Source organism: Hyperolius riggenbachi, chromosome 6 (assembly GCF_040937935.1).
Source record: "Hyperolius riggenbachi isolate aHypRig1 chromosome 6, aHypRig1.pri, whole genome shotgun sequence".
Lineage (NCBI taxonomy): Eukaryota > Metazoa > Chordata > Amphibia > Anura > Hyperoliidae > Hyperolius > Hyperolius riggenbachi.
Genome location: NC_090651.1, coordinates 6,682,188 through 6,708,563, shown reverse-complemented (window position 1 = coordinate 6,708,563; position 26,376 = coordinate 6,682,188). Strand labels below are relative to the sequence as shown.

At 48.8% G+C, this 26,376-nt stretch overlaps 2 protein-coding genes across 2 annotated transcripts in view; one reads left to right on the top strand and one right to left on the bottom strand.

The window, feature by feature from the left end:
• Window positions 1-21,699, bottom strand: part of LOC137520638 (ATP-dependent RNA helicase DDX25-like) — a 57,679-nt gene extending 35,980 nt beyond the window's left edge. Inside the window, exons 1-2 of the mRNA XM_068238793.1 lie at window positions 21,490-21,699; window positions 10,194-10,230 (exon numbers count right to left, since the gene is read on the bottom strand). Of these exons, the coding sequence (XP_068094894.1) occupies window positions 10,194-10,230; window positions 21,490-21,558 (106 nt within the window). The 5' untranslated portion in view covers window positions 21,559-21,699. The remainder of the gene's footprint in view (window positions 1-10,193; window positions 10,231-21,489) is intronic.
• Window positions 21,634-26,376, top strand: part of VSIG10L2 (V-set and immunoglobulin domain containing 10 like 2) — a 110,856-nt gene continuing 106,113 nt past the window's right edge. The window contains exon 1 of the mRNA XM_068238792.1: window positions 21,634-21,730. The gene's annotated coding sequence lies outside the window, so the exon portion shown is untranslated. The remainder of the gene's footprint in view (window positions 21,731-26,376) is intronic.

The following is a 26,376-nucleotide window of genomic DNA, read 5'->3' as shown; positions in this document are numbered from 1 at the left end:
ACACAATATTAATGATGTCCCTAGTACAAAGTATGGTGATAATATATTTGGAAATAAAGGCATTTTTTTCTATGGTGTTTTTCTCACTAATGTTCCTTGCACAGGAACGCACGTGTGGGAGTGTGCACACCCACAGTGGCAGTAGCGCTGTTTGACTTATAAAAACGTCCTGCTAGAGCCTCTTTAACAGCTCCAGGACGTTTTTATAAGTCTATCATTAAGTGGTTAAAGGGAACCTAAACTGGGAGGGATATGGATGTTTCATTTTAAACAATACAAGTTGCCTGGCAGTCCTGCTGATCTCTTTGGCTGCAGTAGTGGCTGAATCACACACCTGAAACAAGCATGCAGCTAATTCAGCCTGACTTCAGTCAGAGCACCTGATCTGCATGCTTGTTCAGGGGCTGTGGCTAAAAGTATAAGAGGCAGAGGATCAGCAAGAGAGTCAGGCAACTGGTATTTTAAAAAGGAAAAATCTCAGTTTAGTTTCCTTTTAAAATCTCCTGCTAATGTTATCCTGTGTGTGTTCTCACTGGAGCGATGTGATTTTGTAAAAATCTCCCATAGCATTGCATTAGGAGCTTGTAAAATCACTAGTACTAAGAAAGCTCTTGTAGGGTGAATCAGCCCTTAAAGTGTACCCAAGCCGAAGCTCTGATACAAAAATTAGATCCTTACCTAAAGAGAAGGAAGCCTTAGAATCCTAATGGAGCTTCTCTATTCTGCTGTCCCCCATTGCTGAGTGGCTCTTCTCCCTCCATCATGGCTGTGCGAGCTCGCTGAGGGTTCCGTGCTACTGTGCATGCGCAGCTGTGCTTGCATGTCTACTGAGTGGCCACGCATCAAGACCAGAAGGAGCTCAGTGACAGGCGACATCAGAGTAGAGAGGTAGGCCTCAATAGGATCCCGAGACTTCCAGCCTGCCCCCGTTCTGCTTACCTTGGGCTTCCTCCAGCCCCTTGCAGCAGACACGTCCCAAGCCACAGCTCCGCTCCCAGCAGCCGACAGTCTCACCAGGTCATCCTCTACTGCCCCTGCGCAGTACACACTGGAGAACGTGGACCCGATTGATAGGGGCTTGCGCAGTAGGGGGATGACCGAGGTCGGCCTCTGCACCAGCAAAGATCCTGGGCCACCGTCTGGGAGTGGAGCTGTGGCGTGGGACGTGTAGGATGCAAGGGGCTGGAGGAGGCCCTAGGTAAGTAGATCAGGGGGGCTGATAACTCCTTTAACCCCCTTGGCGGTATGAAAAATACCGCCAGGGGGAAGCGCAGCAGTTTTTTTAAATTTTTTTTTTTTTTTTTTTTTTAAATCATGTAGCGAGCCGAGGGCTCGCTACATGATAGCCGCTGCTCAGCGGCATCCCCCCGCCCGCTTCGATCGCCTTCGGCGATCTCCGATCAGGAAATCCCGTTCAAAGAACGGGGATTTCCTGGAGGGCTTCCCCCATCGCCATGGCGACAGGGCGGGATGACGTCACCGACGTCAGGACGTCATTGGGAGTCCCGGGCCACCCCTCGGCGCTGCCTGGCACTGATTGGCCAGGCAGCGCACGGGGTCTGGGGGGCCGCGCGCCGCACCGGATAGCGGCGATCGGGCACGCGGCGGCGGCGATCGGGGTGCTGGCGCAGCTAGCAAAGTGCTAGCTGCGTCCAGCAAAAAAAAAAATTTAAATCGGCCCAGCAGGGCCTGAGCGGCACCCTCCGGCGGCTTACCCCGTTTCTAGCACGGGGTTACCGCTAAGGAGGTTAAAGAAAAACCCCAACCAAGAATTGAACTTTACCCCAATCAGTAGCTGATACACCCTTTTACATGAGAAATCTATTCCTTTTCACAAACAAACCATCAGGGGGCGCTGTATGGCTGATATTGTGGTGAAACGCCTCCCACAAAGAAATTCTGAGTACGTACTCTTGGCAGTATCCTGTCTGAACCGTGTTGCATTGTGGGAAATAGCTGTTTACAGCTGTTTCCAACTGCCAAAACAGCAAGCAGCAGCTACATCACCTGCCAACAGTAAAATGTCACCATGTGATAAATGTTAGAATATAAATCAGGGATTGCCGCTCGGGAGACTGTTAGACGGTGTGTTCGCCGTCTATTTACACAGTGCAGCGCTGCGATCAGCAGCAGCGCTGCACTGGGGACAAGAGAGCGATCGGCTGCCATAGGCAGAAGCCTATGGCAGCCGATCGCCTGGTTGGCCGGCTGGAGGGAGGGGTTTTCTTACAAAAAAAAATAAAATAAAAATAGACATAAATAGTAAAAAAAAAAAAAAAAAAGCGAGGGGCGATGCGGTTCAGACGTCCCATTCACCGCGCGGCCCCGCCACAATGTGCTGCCCTGCCGCCTCTATGATGGCAGAGCGCTGTGAGCCGGGCAGGAGCAGTTTTCATTGTCTCCTGGCCCTGTCATTACTGTAAGCCGTTCCCATTGGCTTACATGGAGTGACAGGGTCAGGAACCAATGAAAACTGCTCCTGCCCGGCTCACAGCACTCTGCAGTCATACCGACGGAATAGAGAGCAGCCTGCGGCGGAGACAGAGCGGCAGTCTCTGGTCCTTAAGGGGGCTGAGGCTGCTGGTACCGAAGTGGTTAAAGAACGAACAAATATTGATAAAAAAAACTGGGGGGGGGGGGGAGGGGGCAATCAGACCCCACCAACAGAGAGCTCTGCTGGTGGGGGAAAAGGGGGGGGGGGAATCACTCATGTGCTGAGTTGTGCGGCCCTGCAGCTTGGCCTTAAAGCTGCAGTGGCGATTTTAGTAATAATTAGCCTGGTCTTTAGGGGGGGGGGGGGGGGGGGTTTAGCACTGCAGTCATCAAGTGGTTAAACAGGAACTCCAGTGAAAATGTAAAAAGTCCTTCATTTTTACAATAATTATGTATAAATGATTTAGTCAGTGTTTGCCCGTTGTAAATTATTTTACACTGACATTTCTCACATGGTGACATTTTTACTGTTGGCAGGTGATGTAGCTGCTGCTTGCTGTTTTGTCAGTTGGAAACCGCTATTTCCCACAATGCAGCAAGGTTCACAGACAGGAAACTGCCAAGAGTACAAACTTTTCTTGTGGGAGGGGTTTCTTTGTGGGAGGGGTTTCACCACAATATAAGCCATACAGCGCCCCCTGATGGTCTGTTTGTGAAAAGGAATAGATTTCTCATGTAAAAGGGGGTATGAGCTACTGATTGGGATAAAGTTCAATTCTTGGTCGGAGTTTCTCTTTAAAGGACCACCATCCCAAAAAAAGACAAACTTACTTGCGGTAAGGTCTTTTCCAGGAGTCGGAAGGACAGCAACCCTGAGACTTGTCTCCCTCCATTTCCAACTGGACAGGATACTAGTTAAAAGAATTAACATAATTGATTAGGCAGGCAGGCACACTACATAAGGCAGCATTCCCTTACCCTCATCAGTAATAAAAAAGACCACACAGAATGATGCTTCAAATAATTTTTATTAACAATACATCAGGGTGGGTAGTAAGGGTGCTGTCCTTCCGACTCCTGGAAAAGACCTTACCGCAAGTAAGTTTGTCTTTCCAGGACGTCTCAGGACAGCAACCCTGAGATGATAAACAAGACATAATTAGGGAGGGATTACAGCCTGCAAAACTCTTCTACCAAAACATAAGTCAGAGTTAGAGGTTAAATCAAGTCTATAATGCTTAACAAAGGTATTGTGGCTTGACCAGGTTGCCGCTTCACAGATTTATTAATAGTAGCCCCTGCTCTCTCTGCCCAGGAAGTAGAAACCGCTCTGGTTGAATGACCTTTCGCTAGTCCTGATAACTGCTTGCCCTGGTGCAAGTAAGATAAAGCAATAGCTTGTCTGATCCATCTTGCAATCGGTTTCTTTAGAAGGCGGCTTTCCGGCAAAGAGAACCAACAAAGCATTGGACTTCCTCCAATTCTTGGATCTCTGAAGATATTCATTCAATTAGACACCTTCTTAACACCTAGACAGTGCAACCTTTCTTCCTTTTGATTTGATGAATTACTGCAAAAAGATGGTAAAAAGATCTCTTGAGATCTATGGAATTTAGATACAATCTTAGGTTAGATAAACGTTTGTACATTTGATCAATAGGAAGAAGTCTTCTTGTTCCTTGGTAATGCCCATAGCCCTATGCATAGCTTCAAATAACTCATTCATAAATTCTGTGGAAAAGCAAATTTCTGAGACTTAACGCCTTTACCCTCAGATGCGTCTACTTCGCCCTGTGGTAACTCTTCCAATAATAGATATCCACTCTCCCTTTAGACGTCAAATTTATCTGAATCAACCTCGACTCTCTACCTCTTGAGGAGGTCTGTTAGGAGGATTTAGAAGGACCAGCAATAGGTGCATCAGAAGTAGAGGGGGTAAATGTCGGTGTAACATCTGAATTAGAAAGTATGAAAGCAGATTCTTCAATTTCTTTAATAGCAAAGGACATCTCTGATCTCAACCATCCCATCAAATCTCTAAGCTATGTAGGGGATTCATCTTTCACTACCTTTTCGGTGCATAATTGACACAGGTGTTCTGCAGAATCAGGCATACGGTCAATGCACATTTCCTAGATTTAGACACCGCTTCAGAAGACGCTGCATGCTTATCAGGTTTGACAGCTTAGTCTTATCCAACTTGCCATTCTTGGAATCCGTTTTAACAGCTTCCTAACAGTTTCTACTTTAAAGAGAAACCATGACCAAGAATTGAACTTCATCCCAATCAGTAGCTGATACCCACTTTTACATAAGAAATCTTTTCCTTTTCACAAATGGATCCTCATCAGGGGGCTCTGTATGTCTAATATTGTGGTGAAGCCCCTCCCACAGGAGACTGTGAAGACTATTTTCCTGGCAGTTTCCTGTCTGTGAACCTCGTTGCATTGTGGGAAATAGCGGTTTACAGCTGTTTCCAACTGCCAGAACAAGCAGCATGTACTTCCAGCTACATCACCTGCCAACCGTAAAAACGTCACCATCTGATAAATGTCAGAATGTAAATAAAAGAGAGGGCAGCTTTTAAAATGGGCAAACACTGACTAAATTTATACATAATTATTGTAAAAATGAAGAATTTTCACTGGGAGTTACTCTTTAAGTGGAAGACAACACCCACCGCTGTGATAGCTCTAGGCTAGGATCACAGTGGATAAGCTTATAATGCAAGCATAGTAATGCAACATTATGAGTGTGAACTGCACTGGAGACCAGACATGGCCTTTTTACAAATCTGCATGCCGCTTTTTAGAATAATGCAATCAGGTACAACCCAGCACTGTGCACAGACCCATAGATTTATATGGGCAGTGAATTTCCATGCTGAATAAATCTGCCACACGACTGAGCACTGCCCTTTGTGCAGATTCAACAATTACTTATAATACTGGAAAAATCTACTGTCCACATTGCTTAAGATTCCAGAATCTTGAAACCCTCTGCTTTACATTCACCTTTGCCAGAATATAGAGAGGGGATAAAACATACAGGGGAAATTACACTCTAAATACTAAGAGTGTATCAACCTGAAAAATTGTCAATCTCTACAGCCAGTAGAGGTTTAAGTGCAGGCTTGACAAATCAAACAAAATTCAAAACAAATGCAATGCAGATCTGAAACCAATGCAGATCTGAAACCAATGCAATGCAGATCTGAAACAAATGCAATACAGATCTGAAACAAATGCAATACAGATCAGAACAAATGCAATGCAGATCAGAACAATGCAGATCTGAAACAAATGCAATGCAGATCTGAAACAAATGCAATGCAGATCTGAAACAAATGCAATGCGGATCTGAACCAAATGCAATGCAGATCTGAACCAAATGCAATGCAGATCTGAACCAAATGCAATGCAGATCTGAACCAAATGCAATGCAGATCTGAACCAAATGCAATGCAGATCTGAACCAAATGCAATGCAGATCTGAACCAAATGCAATGCAGATCTGAACCAAATGCAATACAGAACTGAACCAAATGCAATACAGAACTGAACCAAATGCAATACAGAACTGAACCAAATGCAATACAGATCTGAACCAAAGTAATGCAGATCTGAAACAAGTGCAATGCAGATCTGAAACAAATGCAATACAGATCTGAAACAAATGCAATACAGATCTGAAACAAATGCAATACAGATCTGAAACAAAGTAATGCAGATCTGAAACAAATGCTATGCAGATCTGAAACAAATGCTATGCAGATCTGAAACAAATGCAATACAGATCAGAACAAATGCAATACAGATCTGAACCAAAGTAATGCAGATCTGAAACAAATGCAATACAGAACTGAACAAATGCAATGCAGATCAGAACAAATGCAATGCAGATCTGAAACAAAAGTAATGCAGATCTGAAACAAATGCTATGCAGATCTGAAACAAATGCTATGCAGATCTGAAACAAAAGTAATACAGATCTGAACCAAAAGTAATGCAGCTCTGAAACAAAAGCAATACAGATCAGAACAAATGCAATGCAGATCTGAAACAAAAGCAATACAGATCAGAACAAATGCAACGCAGATCTGAAACAAAAGTAATGCAGATCAGAACAATGCAATGCAGATCTGAAAGAAATGCAATACAGATCTGAACCAAAGTAATGCAGATCTGAAACAAAGTAATGCAGATCTGAACCAATTGCAATGCAGATCTGAACCAAATGCAATGCAGATCTGAACCAAATGCAATGCAGATCTGAACCAAATGCAATGCAGATCTGAACCAAATGCAATGCAGATCTGAACCAAATGCAATGCAGATCTGAACCAAATGCAATGCAGATCTGAACCAAATGCAATGCAGATCTGAACCAAATGCAATGCAGATCTGAACCAAATGCAATGCAGATCTGAACCAAATGCAATGCAGATCTGAACCAAATGCAATGCAGATCTGAACCAAATGCAATGCAGATCTGAACCAAATGCAATGCAGATCTGAACCAAATGCAATGCAGATCTGAACCAAATGCAATGCAGATCTGAACAAGTTTGAAACAAGGAACTCCTTGAAACTACCCCGAGATTCACTTCCTGAAAATTTCCATAGATTGTCAATCACCATTGCTGCAGTTCAGGCTTGACAAATCATCTTATTATAACCCTGGGGAAGCCTATTGCTGCAATGGCAACAATTCACCTTCGCCTCCTGCTTTGCACCCACTGCTAGATTGCATGGACACAGAGGACAAGAGAAAGTATAAACTTATACCAGGGAAACATCACTCTCAAATCAACCATGTGAGTGCACATCCCTGCATTGATTGTCAGTCTCTACAGCTAGCATAGGTTTACTGCAGGCCTGACCAAATCAAATGGGAAGCAAATGACTCCTTGCAACTATCATTACCCTGAAAGTTTCCATTAGCTTACTAGATTATAGAGGAAACAGAGAGGGTAAAACACACAGGGGAAAATCACACTCTAATGTGAACTATATGAGTGAATATCCCTGCTGCTGGAACAAGCTTGGAAGCTCTTGTCTGTGATCCATCTTTCCAGCATAGGGGAGAACGTCAAGAACAGTACCATTTCTTATGCTGTCTAGTTCTCCTGTAATGGACTCCCCCACCAGCAGTCTCCCGACCATGGCTTGTGGCCCAGGGATTTCATGCATGAGCAGTGCTGCCAAGAGGACATCCATCTGGCAAAATAAACTCAGCAGCTATTCCTCTTGGGTGTTTCCAGGATGGAAACCCAAGTTAAAATTGAGGAACCAGGGGAGGGTGCTTGATAACCCTCAAATAATAGCCGGTATAAAGACATAACCAAAGACACATACCAGAGAGGGAGTGGAGCTTGACTCCTCAGAACTATGGGAGCAAGAGCCTGCGGACGCTTCCATGGTCAGCATACACAAGACTGACCAGGATGCACAACCCTTGAATAGGTCACCTGAAGGTTTCCGCTCAAACATAATGAAAAGGTTTGCTTTACCTTAGAAATCCACCGCCTTACCGAGCAGACTAGCTCAATCAGCGGCTAAATGCGGCGAGATGTCCGCTTGGATGCACGCCGAGCCATGGAAAGCATTCTACTTCCTCCTTGGTCACGTAATGTGGAAGTCACATGTCCTCCTGTGCGCGTCCTTCAGCGGAAGCCGCTCCTGCGTGTAACACAGATTGGGGAAGAAGCCGATGCAGACATCAAGCACCCGCGCTGGCTCGCCTGACCAGCGCTGACATAGGGGACACTTGTATGCCGCGGCTCCTGAAATCTATCATGGTTGGCCAGCTCTCCCCACACAACCAGCATCCTGATGGACAGGAAAACAACTGATGAGGGTAAGGGAATGCTGCCTTATGTAGTGTGCCTGCCTGCCTAATCAATTATGTTAATTCTTTTAACTAGTATCCTGTCCAGTTGGAAATGGAGGGAGACAAGTCTCAGGGTTGCTGTCCTGAGACGTCCTGGAAAGTAGGTTGTTAAAATGTGCCAGAACCGACAGGTTTTAAGCCAGTCCATCTCATGGGGGATTCTCAGGGTTTTCTTTGTTTTCAACAGCATTCCCTTAAAGAGACACTGAAGCGAGACTAAATCTCGCTTCAGCTCTCATATATAGCCCCTGCTAAAACGCCGCTATCCCGCGGCTAAACGGGGGTCCCTTCACCCCCAACCCACCCCCCGCAAAAGTTCGTCGCTAGGTTGGTCGTAGATTAGCCCTTCCTGGAGGCAGGGCTAACGGCTGCAGCCCTGCCTCCAGGCGCGTCTATCAGACGCGCATCGCCGCCTCTCCCCCGCCCCTCTCAGTGAAGGAAGACTGAGAGGGGCGGGGAGAGGCGGAGAGAGGCGGAGATACGCGTCTGACAGACGCGCGTGGGGCAGGGCTGCGGCGGTTAACCCTGCCCCAATGCGGAAGCGCTCCCCCGCATTACGGAGGGGGTTTGGGGGGTAAGGGACCCCCGTTAAGCCGCAGGATGGCGGCGTTTTAGCAGGGGCACAAGTGCCCCTGCTATATATGAGGTCTGAAGCGAGATCTATTCTCGCTTCAGACTCTTTAACAGCAGTTGCAAAGTCTTATGCTGGGTACACACGATGAGATTTCCCGTTCGATTCCCGGATCGATCCGATTAAATCAAACATGTTCGATTGGATTTCGATAGTTTTTTCCGTCGATTTTGCATACCTATCATGAAAAAAAAATCGATCGAAATCCAATCGAACATGTTTGATTTAATCGAATCGATCCGGGAATCGAACGGGAAATCTCATCGTGTGTACCCAGCATAAGGCCTTGTTTCCACTTAGTGCGCTTCTATCCGCTTTTTATCAGCACATCAATGTTGCAGATTGATACATGTTGCTGAAAAGCGGACAAAAGCACATAGATGGAAACGAGGCCTAACTGACAAAACAGTGTGCAAGAGAGTTTGGAGTCTGGCTGTTATCTTACTATTTTGGCAGTTAAACTGCTGATCAGAAAATGCTGTTTAAAGGGGCACTATGGCAAAAAAAAATTGTACATTTTAAAATATGTGCAAATAAGAAGTACATTTCTTCCCCTTAACTGCCCAGCAACCGTTGTCACATACAAATAAAAGTACGTTTCATCCAGAGTAAAATGAGCCATAAATTACTTCTCCTATGTTGCTGTCACTTACAGTAGGTAGTAGAAATCTGACAGAAGCGACAGGTTTTGGACTAGTCCATCTCTTCATGGGGGATTCTTTTCTTTTCAAAAGCACTTAGTGAATGGCAGTTGCTCTGCCCAACTGCCAAAAACTGAGTAGCGGAGCAGGGAAGCTGGCCAGCATCGTTTATAAAGATATTTCCTAAAAAGGATTTAAAAGAATAAAAACCTTGCTGAGAATCTCCCATGAAGAGATGGACTAGTCCAAAACGTCAGATTTCTACTACCTACTGTAAGTGACAGCAACATAAGAGAAATGTAATTTAGGGCTCATTTTACTCTGGGAAAAAAAAACTAAATTGAACCGCTCAGATGTGAACACTCATAGGGAATTATTGCAGAATCGTTTTTAGGGAGATTTCTAAAATCGCCAGCGCTTAAAAAAAAAAAAGGCGAACGCTTCTAGTGTGAGCGAGGCCCTAACAGTTGTGTCATGAACTCTACACTCCGGATTTACTACAATCTGCTGAAGATCACAGACAGTTGTGCACAGTGTGTTCCAGGCAATTTACTTTATTTGTAACACTAACATTTATAAAAAGTTCCACATCTCACCTTTCCGAACCAGAGATTTGTCTGTCTTGGGAACAATCTAGGAGATCAGAAACACAGATTAAATAATAGATCCAATAAGGCCAAGAGATATTTATATGTATGCTTAGGGCCCATTTCCACTAAGACCGAACGTAGCAGGAATCTGTGGCGTTTCCCCGCAGGCGAGTGCGATCGGGAAACGCTGCCCGTCTCTATGGCTTGCGTTGCGATTCTGGACGACATGCTGCAGCACCAGAATCCATAAGCGATTTGTATGCGTACTCGCACTGCGGCAAGCGTCGGCATGCGTCCTGCAAGACGTGGAAACCGGCCTCTAAGGCAAATACACCATGCAATTTTCCCATCACATCGACTGATAAATCGATCATTTCCAGTATGTCCAGTCTGCTTCTGATTGAGAAAGATCAATTTTGTGCAGTACTGTTCGAAAAAGATCAATTCCTCTATCGGAAGGAGATATGCTTCTTTCACACCATATCAATTGCGTCGTGACAAGATGATCGCATTGCAATTGTTAGAATTAATCCTGCTGGTATAACGTACTGCATGCAGTGCGTTACCGGGGCGACATAGGCACATGCCTATGCACTGTATGCTGCACGTTGTGTGGCATTCAAATTGTGCAATACGACTTTCCATTTTTACACTGCAATCCTACTTTGCTAGATCTGCAAGGCAATAGGTAGAGTGTAAAACCGCATACATTTAGGATAATGGTTACTAATTGCTGACCGTAAAGTTCACTGTACAAAAATAGTTATGCAAATTATATGCAGATTGTGAAAACTGCAAGAGCCAAAAACGTTCAGCCTTGCCCATACGAGGCCAGGAGCACGCTCGTCTGCAGAAAATCGTGTGCCTTGTAGCAGCCAATCCCAGAGGCCAGGAGCACACGTCTGCAGAAAAGCATGCGCTTTACATTAGTTTGTTTTTAGATTTGCATTCTTGTATGCATTTTTCATACATTTTGTATGCATTTTTAACATCAATAGGTCCACAGTTCTTGATAGGCAGAAGAGATGGTCATTAGGAAGATAATTTTGGCTTCAGTGTCCTCCCCCGGGCTCTTAGCGGGGTGCTCCACCCGGCAAATTTTGATAAACACCCGGCTGTCATCAGCTCGCCTCCTCATCCTCCGCCTATGTTAGAGTTGTGCGGCCCCCCATTCCCACCTCACACCACCCGGCTACTTTTTCATGCCAATCAGCTGCAAAAAAAATTCTGGGGAGAACACTGGGCTTGCATGCAAATTGTATGCTGCTTGTAACTGGGCCAATCCAAATAAACAGGACGTGCATCTACACCGAGCCTCATACAACCTGCAGTTATTTGCCTCTTCTAGCCCTTCCCTCGTGGCCAGAGGCAACATTTTGGGATGTTTCGTCATTGGTGGGCAGGTTCAGATTTTTTGTATCATAAAGAGTGAATTTTCCTAAATTATCTGAATGTGTAGAGGGCGTAGAGAGACTGGCCGCGACTGAAGTTACAGAATCCGGTAACGGCGACACAGAAGACTGAGGACGGCAGCATGGGAGCGATCCAAGCGGATGGGGCTGGAGGAAGCCACAGGTATGTATAATAAAAAATAATTTTATCGTCTCTGGTACACTTTTAATGCAGATCTAAAATTTGCCATAACGACTTCCTGTGGCAATGCATTCTACATTTTAATCACTTTCTGTAAAGAACCCTTTCCTAAATAAATGGCTAAAACGTTTTTCCTCCATGCGCAGATCATGTCCTCTAGTCCTTTGAGAAGGCCTAGGGACAAAAAGCTCATCCGCCAAGCTATTATATTGCCCTCTGATGTATTTATACATGTTAATTAGATCCCCTCTTATGCTGAGAATACACTGTTCGTTTGTAAGCCATTAAGATGGCTCAATTGATCATTTCCGACCTGTCCAATGTTTTGCCGGATCGATTCCGCTCGGGAACAATGCATACAGATAAGGTCACAATGCATACAAATAAGGGAACAATGCATACAGATAAGGGAACAATGCATACAGATAAGGGAACAATGCATACAGATAAGGGAACAATGCATACAGATAAGGGAACAATGCATACAGATAAGGGAACAATGCATACAGATAAGGGAACAATGCATACAGATAAGGGAACAATGCATACAGATAAGGGAACAATGCATACAGATAAGGGAACAATGCATACAGATAAGGGAACAATGCATACAGATAAGGGAGACAGGCGACTGGGATGCGGAATCTAGCACGAAAATCGATCTGACGCGAAATAGAGCGCGAAAACCTACCATGTATTCCCAGCATAAGGCATCTTTTCTCCAGACTACCAGTAGCCCAGTTTATCTAGCCTTAAAGAGGAACTGTCGCGAAAATCTTAAAATTTAAAACACATACGAATAAGAAGTACATTTCTCCCAGAGTAAAATGAGCCATAAATGACTTTTCTCCTATGTTGCTGTCACTTACAGTACGTCGTAAGAATCTGACATTACCAACAAGTTTTGGGTTAGTCCCATCTCTTCACGGGGGATTCTCAGCATGGCTTTTATTCTTTATAAAGACATTCCCTGAAAAGGTTTACACAAGGATACTAGCCAGCCTCCTTGCTCACTGCACACTATTTTGGCAGTTGGACGGAGCAACTGCCATTCACTAAGTGCTTTTAAAAATAAAGAAAACCCTGAGAATCCCCCTATGAGAAGATGGGCTAGTCCAAAATCTGTCAGCAATGTCAGATTTCTACTTTTTGTAAGTGACAGCAACGTAGGAGAAAAGTGATGTATGGCTCATTTTACTCTGGAAGAAATGTACTTCTTATTTGTATGTGTTAAAGATTTTCGCGACAGTTCCTCTTTAAACCTAGCCTTAAAGGGAAGGTTCAGGGAGGGTGGGTTAAAAATAAAAATCAAATTCCACTTACCTGGGGCTTCCTCCAGCCCGTGGCAGGCAGGAGGTGCCCTCGCCGCCGCTCCAGAGGCTCCCGGTGGTCTCCGGTGGCGCGCCCGACCTGGCCAGGCCGGCTACAAGGTCGAGCTCTTCTGCGCTCCAAGGCACGGAACTTCTGCGTCCCACGCCGGCGCTCTGACGTCATCGGACGTCCTCCGGGCTCTACTGCGCATACACCGGGAGCCTCTGGAGCGGCGGCGAGGGCACCTCCTGCCTGCCACGGGCTGGAGGAAGCCCCAGGTAAGTGGAATTTGATTTTTATTTTTAACCCACCCTCCCTGAACCTTCCCTTTAAAGTGAATGGGAACCGCATTTAAAAAAAATGAGACAGATACCCAAGGAGAGGGAGGGCTCTGGGTCCTATAGAGCCTTCCAGCTCCTCTCCTGGTCCCTTCGTTCCAGTGCTGGCTCGCCCGGTAGAAGTATGTGACTAAATTAGTCATATACTGCTTTACCCGGCCGAAGGAGTCTTCAGAAGTCGTCAGGGAGCCTGAGTGCTCCTGAAGAAGGGCGGCCCTGTACTGCGCCTGCGCAAGCACGCTCTCTTGCACGCTCACGCCTGTGCAGTATGGAGCTGCACGTCTTCAGGAGGACACGGCCCCCGAAGACTTCCAAATACCCTTTCGGCGGGGGATTGAAACGGGGGGGAGGGGGAGCCAGCACAGGATAGAGGGCACCGAGAGAGGAGACAGAAGGCTCTATATGACCCAGACCCTTCCCTCTCCTTATTTGCTTCATTTTTTTTTTTAAATGCGGTTCCCATTCACTTTAAAGAGAACCTGAACTGAAAATTAAAAGTCAAAATACACATACATAGATCATACTTACCTCCTGTGTAGTCTACTCAATCTCTTTCTCCTCTCCTGTGTCCTGTTTGTCCACTGTGATCAATGGAATTCTGTCTTCCATATTGAAAATGGCCATTACCCCATAACAGCTTCCTGGTCAGCACACTGTTAAACTGTAATCACTCGCATGAGCCATAGGGAAACATGGACATTACCTTGCACATTCAGTTGTAACTGACAGCTGCTGATATATAATTGACAGCAAATGGTATATTTCAGTTCTGACAAAATATTGTCAGAACTGGAAGGGATCACTGTAAGAAGAAAACGCTGAGCTTCTGAGAGGAACTGAGGGCGAGGTTAGTATGTTATATTCACTTGCAGCTACGTCATGTGTTTATTTTAAATAATTTTTCTCAGTTCAGGTTACCTTTAAAGCAAACCTGTAACAAAAAAAAAAAAAAAAAGCTCCCTGGGATTACTTACGTCCGGAGGTGGAACTCTCTGAATCCCTAATGAGGCCTCCCTCATCCTCTCCTGCACCCCCAAAAATCTGCCGACAAGCCCGTTGGTGGTACAGGCTCTAGGTTCATAACAATCGCACAGGCGCATTTGCGGCTTTGGTTTGGGTTCAGGAGGAAATAGCTGAGCGAGATTGGATCCGCTGTACTGTGCAGGCACAAGGTGTCTGCTGTTCGGAGGCTGCCAGCGCTGGATTGGGCCTGCAGGAGAGGATGGGGGAAGCCTAATTAGGATGCAGAGGGTTCCCTCTCCTGAGGTAAGCAGCCTCCAGTCTTTGTTACAGGTGTTTCTTTAAACATCGCTGATGTGAGAAGAGGGGATAGTAGCATAAACAGTGTGGCTGCTTTGTTGTACAGCACATGTGTTGCTGTTACAGTCACATGGTACAACATACGCAACAATGGGCAGCCATACATTGTATTATGTAAGGCAACACGCTGGGGAATCTATGCTGGCCTTTACCAGCAGCTGTGAATTATTCAGTGATTTCTACCCGCAGCTTCCATCTCTCTGGGGTTACTAATGAAGGCTAGCTGGACAGCACTGCAGCCCCTCTGCAATATACCAAGACTTCTTTCACACTGTTTAACACAAGGGCCGTATGCAATTCATTTATTCTCCTAACTGATATTTTTCACACATTAAATTGCCTTTTAAAGGGACCCAGAGCAGTAAAAAGAAAAAAACAGAAATCTGGACTTACCTGGGGATTCCTCCAGCCTCCTGTAGCCCGTGAGGTCCGCCAGCATCCTCTACGGCTGTTCCTCGGTCCCGCTGGCGGCCCTGGTAATCCAGAAACTTCGGCTGAAGTTGCGCATCCGTCACATCCCACCAGTCACCACATGCGTAGTTTTCTAAAGACTGAACCGGGCATGCGCAGGATGCTTAGGGCGGCCGGCATGACGACATGACTGGTGCGCACGCCCAGCTTCAGCCGAAGTCACCAGAGCAGCCTGCAGGACCAAGGAAGAGCCGTAGAAGAAGTCGGGGGATCTCGCGGGCTATGGGGGCTCTCTTTAAAGGGGACCTAAACTGAGAAGGATATGGATTATTCCTTTTAAAATACCAGTTGCCTGACTCTCCTGCTGATCCTGTGTGTCTAATACTTTCAGCCACAGCCCCTCAACAAGCATGCAGATCAGGTGCTCTGACTGAAGTCAGACTGGATTAGCTTCATGCTTGTTTCAGGTGTGTGATTCAGCCACTACTGCAGCCAAAGAGATCAGCAGGACTGCATGCAACCGGTATTGTTTACAGGAAACATCCATATCACTCTCAGTTAAGGTTCCCTTTAAGACACCAGCAAGCAAAAAAATACTCAAACTAACAATACTTTTTCACCTACTTTGATACTCAAGTGCTGGTACATTATTTTAAACAAAGATGAAAAGTTATCGCCTACGCTAGGGATAGGGAAGCTATGGCTCGGGAGTCAGATGTGGCTCTTTTGATGGCTGCATGGGGCTCACAGACAAATCAGTAGAGGTTGATTCGCTAAGCTACACTGCTCAAGCAGCACAGCTTAGTGTGGCAGCGCACTAAGTAGTGGGGTTGAGGACTGTAGCTCTTATAGCTATAGTCAGGATTGGCAGCACCAAGTAAATACAGTATCCGTCACTATACACCAAAAACAAATTATTATACTCGTGCGCCTATGCATAAAAATAAATGCAACATTAAAAAGTTTAAAATAAACAAGCATTTATAAGTTGTGTAGCCAGCACTGGTTTAGTAGTAGACCCAGATATGTCAAAGGTCCTAGAACCAACTCCCTAAACTTTTCTGCCAACAATAGCACCATCTATGCTGCTATAGCATATATCATATACCATATAACAGCATAGAGGGCGCTAATGTGTTTGGGAACGCGAAGAATCACTCGCGTCCCCAGCCTGTCAGCTCCTGTCACCGAAACAGGAAGTGGCTGCCGGCGGGGCCAGGAGGATCGGAGGGAGACGGCGAGGGCACCGGACAGCTGCAGGGGGCTATTGGAAGCCCTAGGTGAGTAAAACTTTTTTTTTGTTTGACTTAAGTGTCCCTTTAAGCAGTTTCCTCGCAATTAAATTGTGCATGTGTTTTTTCCACATGCAATTATTCATGCTATTTTATTAGAATTTTTACATGCATCTAGTGTAATTGACATTTACATGGGAAACAGATGCATGGTGTGAAAAAAAAAAAAGCGCAGCAGGTTTTCTATTTAACATATAACAAAAAGAAAGAAACAAAAGATGCAACCTGCACTACTTTCACATAACTGGTGAGAGAAGCAATCGCTCCCTTGAAGCGAGTAAAATTTAAAAATAAACACCTGACGTAGCTGCAAATGAGTATTATGTACTTACCTCACTGTTTGTTCTCTCTCATTTTCTTCTTACAGTGATCCCTTCCAGTTCTAACAATATTTTGTCAGAACTTAAATATACCAGTTGCTGTCAGTTATATATCAGCAGCTGTCAGTTACAACTGAATGTGCAAGGTAATGTCCATGTTTACCTATGGCTCAAGTGGGTGATATTACAGTTTCATAGTGTGCTGACCAGGAAGCCGGGGTAATGGCCATTTTTAAAATGGAGGAGGACGGAGAATTCCGTTGATCACAGTGGACAAATGGGACGCAGGAGAGGAGAAAGATTGATGAGTGGTCTATACAGGAGGTAATTACCTGTGTATGGTTATTTTTACTTTATTTTCAGTTCAGGTTCTATTTAAAGTGAATCTGAAGCGTATTTTAACACAAACAGATCCCCAAGGAGAGGGAAGGCTCTGGGTCCTAGTGCCTTCCCGGTCTCCTCGTTCCTCCATTTGAATCTCCCGTCACGGGAGACTTTGGCAATCTGAAGCGCTCAGGCTTCCAAAGACTGGCGGCTCTGTACTGCACATGCGCAAGGGCACGAGAGAGGGGGCTCATGCTTGGGCAGTACGGAGCGACCAGCCTTCAGAAGTCCCAGTGCTTTTGTAGACTGACAAAATCTCCCCAACCCAGAAGAGAGCAGTCCAAAACCAATTGGTCGTGGACTGCTAACAGGGAGCCTGCGGGGGAACGCAGACACCAGCAGGAGAACGGGAGGGCTCTATAGGACCCAGAGCCTTCCCTCTCCTTAGGTGAGTATTTTTTTTATTTTAAAACTCGCTTCAGACTAAAGGGAACCAGAGACGAAGCACCCTCATGTAGGTTACCATATATATCAGTGGGAACATTAGAGAAAACACCTACCCTGCTCTCTGTTTCATCCTTCACTGCTCAGCCTGCTTGTTATCAGCTCTGATAAAATCCCCGACTGAGCATTCAGTCTGGCTTTGCTCAGGAATCATAGCAGAGTCTGTCTTCTCTGATGTCTTTTCAAGCCCAAACCTGCCTCCTTGTGGCTCTATAATGACTTTACTATAATTATTCCTGAGCAAAGCCAGACTGAATGCTCAGTGGGGGATTTTATCAGAGCTGATAACAAGCATGCTGAGCAGTGAAGAATGAAAGAGCAGGGTAGGTGTTTTCTCTAATGTTCCCACTATTCTATATGGTAAAATACATGAGGGTGCTTCGTCTCTGGTTCACTTTAATGTAACTGGCATAATTTGTAACAGTCTAGTCATATGGTATCCTGCTAGTGGGAGGGTATGGTCCATCTACGTACGCACGCTGTTGCCTGGTGGAATCAGGACTCGGTGACAGTTTGAGGCAGACTCCTGTAAAGAGAAGTCACTGAGACATGTGTTGCTATGGAGGAAGGATGGCCCATGACAGATTTCTGGCAGGGGTGGCGAGTAGGGATGATCAATTATATGCAAACACATCTGAGTTGATGCAAATTTATATGCAAATATATGCAGCTTCAAAATGGACCAATCAATTTAAACCTGAGTTTAAAGGACAACTCAAGTGAAGACTATGGGGGCTGCCATGTTTATTTCCTTTTAAACAAGGCCTGGCAGCCCTGCCAATCTATTTGGCTACATCAGTGTCTGAATCACACCAGAAACAAGCAGGCAGCTAGTCTTGTCAGATCTGACAATGGGCTCTATTCTCAATGAGTTACCGCATGAGTTAAATTAGGTAGTGATAAACAGACCAAAATATCTCCATTTTGAAATTCACAATTTTTTTACCTCATGCGGTAAAAGTGTGGTAATTACCTCAAAATGTATCTCCAATTTGAGATTCTCAATTGAAAAGTTGGTGTTAATTAAGGATTTTTTTATCACCTACAAATGGTTGGTGATAATGATCACTTCTCTGCTTTTGGCCTTTAGGATGGAGCCTTCTGAGCTTTCTTTGCTCGAGTTTATGTCAGTTTTACATAGAAGGCAGAGAAACCGAGTGTCTAATCTCAAGGCGCTTTTTCAGACCTTGTACAGTCTTTTAGATGATTTTATAGATGCCGAGGAGGAAATTCATCTCTGCTCTAAAAGATAAGCAGCAGCATAATTACCTTTAAAGAAAAACATTTCTTTGTTACAGCTGATACAAATCTAACAAAAAAAACCCAGTGTATGTACTTCCTGCTTTCATGGAAGCAGACATAGGGTGAACATCCTGTGTTTACACATTAGCTGCTCTGCTGAGGCAGCCAGCTGGCACAGCTGAGAGATCAAATTACAGTAGTGATTAGTCACAGATGAGGAGGAATTAGACAGCTCTCTATATACATACAGGGTGCATTTCTATGTTTACCATCTGTCCTACGCAAGAGTTGAGGTCCCACTGTAAATGTGACAGGCTTTCCTGGGCTGTCTCTGTGTAATGGGTGGCAAGTATATGGGCTGCACTACAGTGGTCAAAACAGCTTTTATTCCCGCACATATTACTGACAGTTTTATTACCCGTTTTATCACCTGTTTAACCGCACTTTTATCAAACATTTATCACACTTGGTACATTTTTTGTGAATACTCACTATTTTCACTATTTTTAGTGAATTATCACTGGAGGTAATGTTTCACCCAAAAATAAAAAAAGTTACCGCACATGGTTTTGTGAATAGAGCCCAATGTCAGAAACACCTGATATGCTGCATGCTTGTTCAGGGGCTATGGCTGAAAGTATTAGAGGCAGAGGAAAAGCCGGATAGCCAGAGAACTGGTATAGTTTGGAAATAAATATGGCAGCCTCCACATCCCAGTTGTCCTTTAAACGTATTGGTCCATGATCAAACTGCATATATTTGCGTAAACTCAGAAGTATTGCATCTCTTTGATCACCTCTTAGTGAGTGGGGGGGGGGGAACAATGCACTCGGGATCACTAACGCTCTGGCATACTGGATCACTAACGCTCTGGCATACTGGATCACTAACGCTCTGGCATACTGGATCACTAACGCTCTGGCATACTGGATCACTAACGCTCTGGCATACTGGATCACTAACGCTCTGGCATACTGGATCACTAACGCTCTGGCATACTGGATCACTAACGCTCTGGCATACTGGATCACTAACGCTCTGGCATACTGGATCACTAACGCTCTGGCATACTGGATCACTAACGCTCTGGCATACTGGATCACTAACGCTCTGGCATACTGGATCACTAAAGATCTGGCATACTGGATCACTAAAGATCTGGCATACTGGATCACTAAAGATCTGGCATACTGGATCACTAAAGATCTGGCATACTGGATCACTAAAGATCTGGCATACTGGATCACTAAAGATCTGGCATACTGGATCACTAAAGATCTGGCATACTGGATCACTAAAGATCTGGCATACTGGATCACTAAAGATCTGGCATACTGGATCACTAAAGATCTGGCATACTGGATCTTTAGCCGATGTACGAGATGGGGTTCCCCGCCACAACATACGAGCTCATCCCCCTCAGCTGGGTTTAAGCCAGCCTGTGTACGTAGCTTTAAAATATTCCACCAACCCGGGGCTCTGAAGCCGGGAGCGTACTTGAGTCCGCCATTTTGTGAGTTACAAGAGGTTTGCGGCTCTCTGCATTTGCTTTTCCCACATATGATTTTCCTCAATTATTTTCAGTTTCTCAAGCTGCAGCTCAATGCATTTCATTCAGAGAGGTGTGTGTGAAAAGCAAACTGTTGAGGTGGTAATTTTAGCCATGCTGATGATTTGGGAGCAGCGCATGTGCAGATAGGAACTGCACCAATCACATCTAATGTTCTAATCTGCAGCAAAACATGCATTAAGGATAGAATAATTAGCATGTAAACATCCAAGTCATGCAGACTGGCATTTGTGGCCTAGTTCCAAGACGCATACAATTTGCAATAAGTTTGCATGAAAACCACAAGTATAAGCAAGCCATAAGCATAATACACAGAACCTGCTGCCTCAGGTTACATGACCACATTACCCCACAACCTGCTCCCCCTGTGCTGCCTCATGTCACATAACCCCCATTACCTGCTCCCCCTGTGCTGCCTCAGGTCACATGACCCCCATTACCTGCTCCCCTTGTGCTGCCTCAGGTCACATGACCCCCATTACCTGCTCCCCTTGTGCTGCCTCAGGTCACATGACCCCATTACCTGCTCCCCCTGTGCTGCCTCAGGTCACATGACCCCATTACCTGCTCCCCCTGTGCTGCCTCAGGTCACATGACCCCATTACCTGCTCCCCCTGTGCTGCCTCAGGTTACCTGACCACATTACCCCAGAACCTGCTCCCCCTGTGCTGCCTCATGTCACATGACCCCCATTACCTGCTCCCCCTGTGCTGCCTCAGGTCACATGACCCCATTACCTGCTCCCCCTGTGCTGCCTCAGGTCACATGACCCCCATTACCTGCTCCCCCTGTGCTGCCTCAGGTCACATGACCCCCATTACCTGCTCCCCCTGTGCTGCCTCAGGTCACATGACCCCCATTACCTGCTCCCCCTGTGCTGCCTCAGGTCACATGACCCCCATTACCTGCTCCCCCTGTGTTGCCTCAGGTCACATGACCCAACCATTACCCCACACTTATTGAGGCAGCAGATGCCGTTAGAAGAACAGTAATAACGTTTAGGCCTCAAGCCTAGCCTGGCTGCCCCCCCGCCCCGCACAGCTGTATCCCCCCCGGGCCGGCATGTGACGTCATTACATTGTTGTTCTGCAGGTCGCTGGGCTCCCCTCGCAGCAGAGGCGTCACCCCGCTCCGTCCTCGCCACATGGCTGCCGAACACCGCCCCTCACAGCGCCAGGGCGGGGCCTATATAACTGTGACTCCGCCCCGCTACGCCCGGGCAGAACGTCACCACGCCACGCTGTGAAGGGCGGGAAGCCTCCCGTGCTGTGCGGCCTCCGGGGCTGCTGGTGGCGCTGTGACGCTGCGACCGGAGGAGGTGAGAGGCTCCCGGGGAGGGAGAGGGATATGGAGTGGTTGTACAGCTATGCTTGTAGGGCGGGGTCTCTGGAAGGGGAGGGGCGTAGCTGTCAGGACAGGGATGGCTATATCTGCTGGGGGTGGAGTCATCGGTTCTTCCTTATAGGAATAGGGAGGCTCTAAGCAAATGTCTACATTATTTTTAGGCTATCTCATCTTTGAAGTGAACCTGTCATTTTGGAAAAGTTTGATACTCCTCCATTCTAGAGGCTTCCCTGTCCTCCTCCTGACCCCAGATCCAGCGCGGGACCCTCAGAGGATCGCAGCCGCGCTCCCATCTGTAACGCAGCGCGGGACCCTCAGAGGATCGCAGCCGCGCTCCCATCTGTGACACAGCGCGGGTCCCTCAGAAGATCGCAGCCGCGCTCCCATCTGTAACACAGCGCGAGACCCTCAGAGGATCGCAGCCGCGCTCCCATCAGTAACGCAGCGCGGGACCCTCAGAAGATAACAGCCGCGCTCCCATCTGTAACACAGCGCGGGACCCTCAGAGGATCGCAGCCGTGCTCCCATCTGTAACACAGTGCGGGACCCTCAGAGGATCGCAGCCGCGCTCCCATCTGTAACACAGCGTGGGACCCTCAGAAGATAACAGCCGCGCTCCCATCTGTAACACAGCGCGGGACCCTCAGAGGATCGCAGCCGCGCTCCCATCTGTAACACAGCGCGGGACCCTCAGAAGATCGCAGCCGCGCTCCCATCTGTAACACAGCGTGGGACCCTCAGAAGATAACAGCCGCGCTCCCATCTGTAACACAGCCCGGGACCCTCAGAAGATCGCAGCCGCGCTCCCATCTGTAACGCAGCGCGGGACCCTCAGAGGATCGCAGCCGCGCTCCCATCTGTAACGCAGCGCGGGACCCTCAGAAGATCGCAGCCGCGCTCCCATCTGTAACGCAGCGCGGGACCCTCAGAAGATCGCAGCCACGCTCCCATCTGTAACACAGCGCGGGACCCTCAGAAGATCGCAGCCGCGCTCCCATCTGTAACACAGCGCGGGACCCTCAGAGGATCGCAGCCGCGCTCCCATCTGTAACACAGCGCGGGACCCTCAGAAGATCGCAGCCACGCTCCCATCTGTAACACAGCGCGGGACCCTCAGAAGATCGCAGCCGTGCTCCCATCTGTAACACAGCGCGGGACCCTCAGAAGATCGCAGCCACGCTCCCATCTGTATACACAGCGCGGGACCCTCAGAAGATCGCAGCCGTGCTCCCATCTGTAACGCAGCGCGGGACCCTCAGAAGATCGCAGCCACGCTCCCATCTGTAACACAGCGCGGGACCCTCAGAAGATAACAGCCGCACTCCCATCTGTAACACAGCGCGGGACCCTCAGAAGATCGCAGCCGCGCTCCCATCTGTAACGCAGCGCGGGACCCTCAGAAGATAACAGCCGCACACTCCCATCTGTAACGCAGCGCGGGACCCTCAGAGGATCGCAGCCGCGCTCCCATCTGTAACACAGCGCGTGACCCTCAGAAGATAACAGCCGCACTCCCATCTGTAACACAGCGCGGGACCCTCAGAAGATCGCAGCCGCGCTCCCATCTGTAACGCAGCGCGGGACCCTCAGAAGATAACAGCCGCACACTCCCATCTGTAACGCAGCGCGGGACCCTCAGAGGATCGCAGCCGCGCTCCCATCTGTAACACAGCGCGGGACCCTCAGAAGATCGCAGCCGCGCTCCCATCTGTAACGCAGCGCGGGACCCTCAGAGGATTGCAGCCGCGCTCCCATCTGTAACGCAGCGCGTGACCCTCAGAAGATAACAGCCGCACTCCCATCTGTAACACAGCGCGGGACCCTCAGAAGATCGCAGCCGCGCTCCCATCTGTAACGCAGCGCGTGACCCTCAGAAGATAACAGCCGCACTCCCATCTGTAACACAGCGCGGGACCCTCAGAGGATCGCAGCCGCACTCCCATCTGTAACGCAGCGCGGGACCCTCAGAAGATCGCAGCCGCGCTCCCATCTGTAACGCAGCGCGGGACCCTCAGAAGATCGCAGCCGTGCTCCCATCTGTAACGCAGCGCAGGACCCTCAGAAGATCGCAGCCGTGCTCCCATCTGTAACGCAGCGCGGGACCCTCAGAAGATCGCAGCCGCGCTCCCATCTGTAACGCAGCGCGGGACCCTCAGAAGATCGCAGCCGCGCTCCCATCTGTAACACAGCGCGGGTCCCTCAGAAGATCGCAGCCGCGCTCCCATCTGTAACACAGCGCGGGACCCTCAGAAGATCGCAGCCGCGCTCCCATCTGTAACACAGCGCGGGACCCTCAGAAGATCGCAGCCGTGATCCCATCTGTAACACAACGCGGGACCCTCAGAAGATCGCAGCCGCGCTCCCATCTGTAACGCAGCGCGGGACCCTCAGAGGATCGCAGCCGCGCTCCCATCTGTAACGCAGCGCGTGACACTCAGAGGATCGCAGCTGCGCTCCCATCTGTAACACAGCACGGGACCCTCAGAAGATAACGGCCGCGCTCCCATCTGTAACACAGCGCGGGTCCCTCAGAAGATCGCAGCCGCGCTCCCATCTGTAACACAGCGCGGGACCCTCAGAAGATCGCAGCCGCGCTCCCATCTGTAACACAGCGCGGGACCCTCAGAAGATCGCAGCCGTGATCCCATCTGTAACACAACGCGGGACCCTCAGAAGATCGCAGCCGCGCTCCCATCTGTAACGCAGCGCGGGACCCTCAGAGGATCGCAGCCGCGCTCCCATCTGTAACGCAGCGCGTGACACTCAGAGGATCGCAGCCGCGCTCCCATCTGTAACACAGCACGGGACCCTCAGAAGATAACGGCCGCGCTCCCATCTGTAACACAGCGCGGGTCCCTCAGAAGATCGCAGCCGCGCTCCCATCTGTAACACAGCGCGTGACCCTCAGAAGATCGCAGCCGCGCTCCCATCTGTAACACAGCGCGTGACCCTCAGAAGATCCAGCCGCGCTCCCATCTGTAACACAGCGTGTGACCCTCAGAAGATCGCAGCCGCGCTCCCATCTGTAACACAGCGCGTGACCCTCAGAAGATCGCAGCCGCGCTCCCATCTGTAACACAGCGCGTGACCCTCAGAAGATCCAGCCGCGCTCCCATCTGTAACACAGCGTGTGACCCTCAGAAGATCGCAGCCGCGCTCCCATCTGTAACACAGCGCGTGACCCTCAGAAGATCGCAGCCGCGCTCCCATCTGTAACGCAGCGCGGGACCCTCAGAAGATCGCAGCCGCGCTCCCATCTGTAACGCAGCGCGGGACCCTCAGAAGATCGCAGCCGCGCTCCCATCTGTAACGCAGCGCGGGACCCTCAGAAGATCGCAGCCACGCTCCCATCTGTAATGCAGCGCGGGACCCTCAGAAGATCGCAGCCGCGCTCCCATCTGTAACGCAGCGCGGGACCCTCAGAGGATCGCAGCCGCGCTCCCATCTGTAACACAGCGCGGGACCCTTAGAAGATCGCAGCCGCGCTCCCATCTGTAACACAGCGCGGGACCCTCAGAGGATCGCAGCCGCGCTCCCATCTGTAACGCAGCGCGGGACCCTCAGAAGATCGCAGCCGCGCTCCCATCTGTAACACAGCGCGGGACCCTCAGAAGATCGCAGCCGCGCTCCCATCTGTAACGCAGCGCGTGACCCTCAGAAGATCGCAGCCGCGCTCCCATCTGTAACGCAGCGCGTGACCCTCAGAAGATCGCAGCCGCGCTCCCATCTGTAACACAGCGCGGGACCCTCAGAGGATCGCAGCCGCGCTCCCATCTGTAACGCAGCGCGGGACCCTCAGAAGATCGCAGCCGCGCTCCCATCTGTAACACAGCGCGGGACCCTCAGAGGATCGCAGCCGCGCTCCCATCTGTAACGCAGCGCGGGACCCTCAGAAGATCGCAGCCATGCTCCCATCTGTAACACAGCGCGGGACCCTCAGAAGATCGCAGCCGCGCTCCCATCTGTAACACAGCGCGGGACCCTCAGAAGATCGCAGCCACGCTTCCATCTGTAACACAGCGCGGGACCCTCAGAAGATCGCAGCCGCGCTCCCATCTGTAACACAGCGCGTGACCCTCAGAAGATCGCAGCCGCGCTCCCATCTGTAACACAGCGCGGAACCCTCAGAAGATCGCAGCCGCGCTCCCATCTGTAACACAGCGCGGGACCCTCAGAAGATCGCAGCCGCGCTCCCATCTGTAACGCAGCGCGGGACCCTCAGAAGATCGCAGCCGCGCTCCCATCTGTAACGCAGCGCGGGACCCTCAGAAGATCGCAGCCGCGCTCCCATCTGTAACAGTGCGGGACCCTCAGAAGATCGCAGCCGCGCTCCCATCTGTAACACAGCGCGGGACCCTCAGAAGATCGAGCCGCGCTCCCATCTGTAACACAGCGCGAGACCCTCAGAAGATCGCAGCCGCGCTCCCATCTGTAACACAGCACGAAACCCTCAGAGGATCACAGCCGCGCTCCCATCTGTAACGCAGCGCGTGACCCTCAGAAGATCGCAGCCACGCTCCCATCTGTAACTCAGCGCGTGACCCTCAGAAGATCGCAGCCGCGCTCCCATCTGTAACGCAGCGCGGGACCCTCAGAAGATCGCAGCCGCGCTCCCATCTG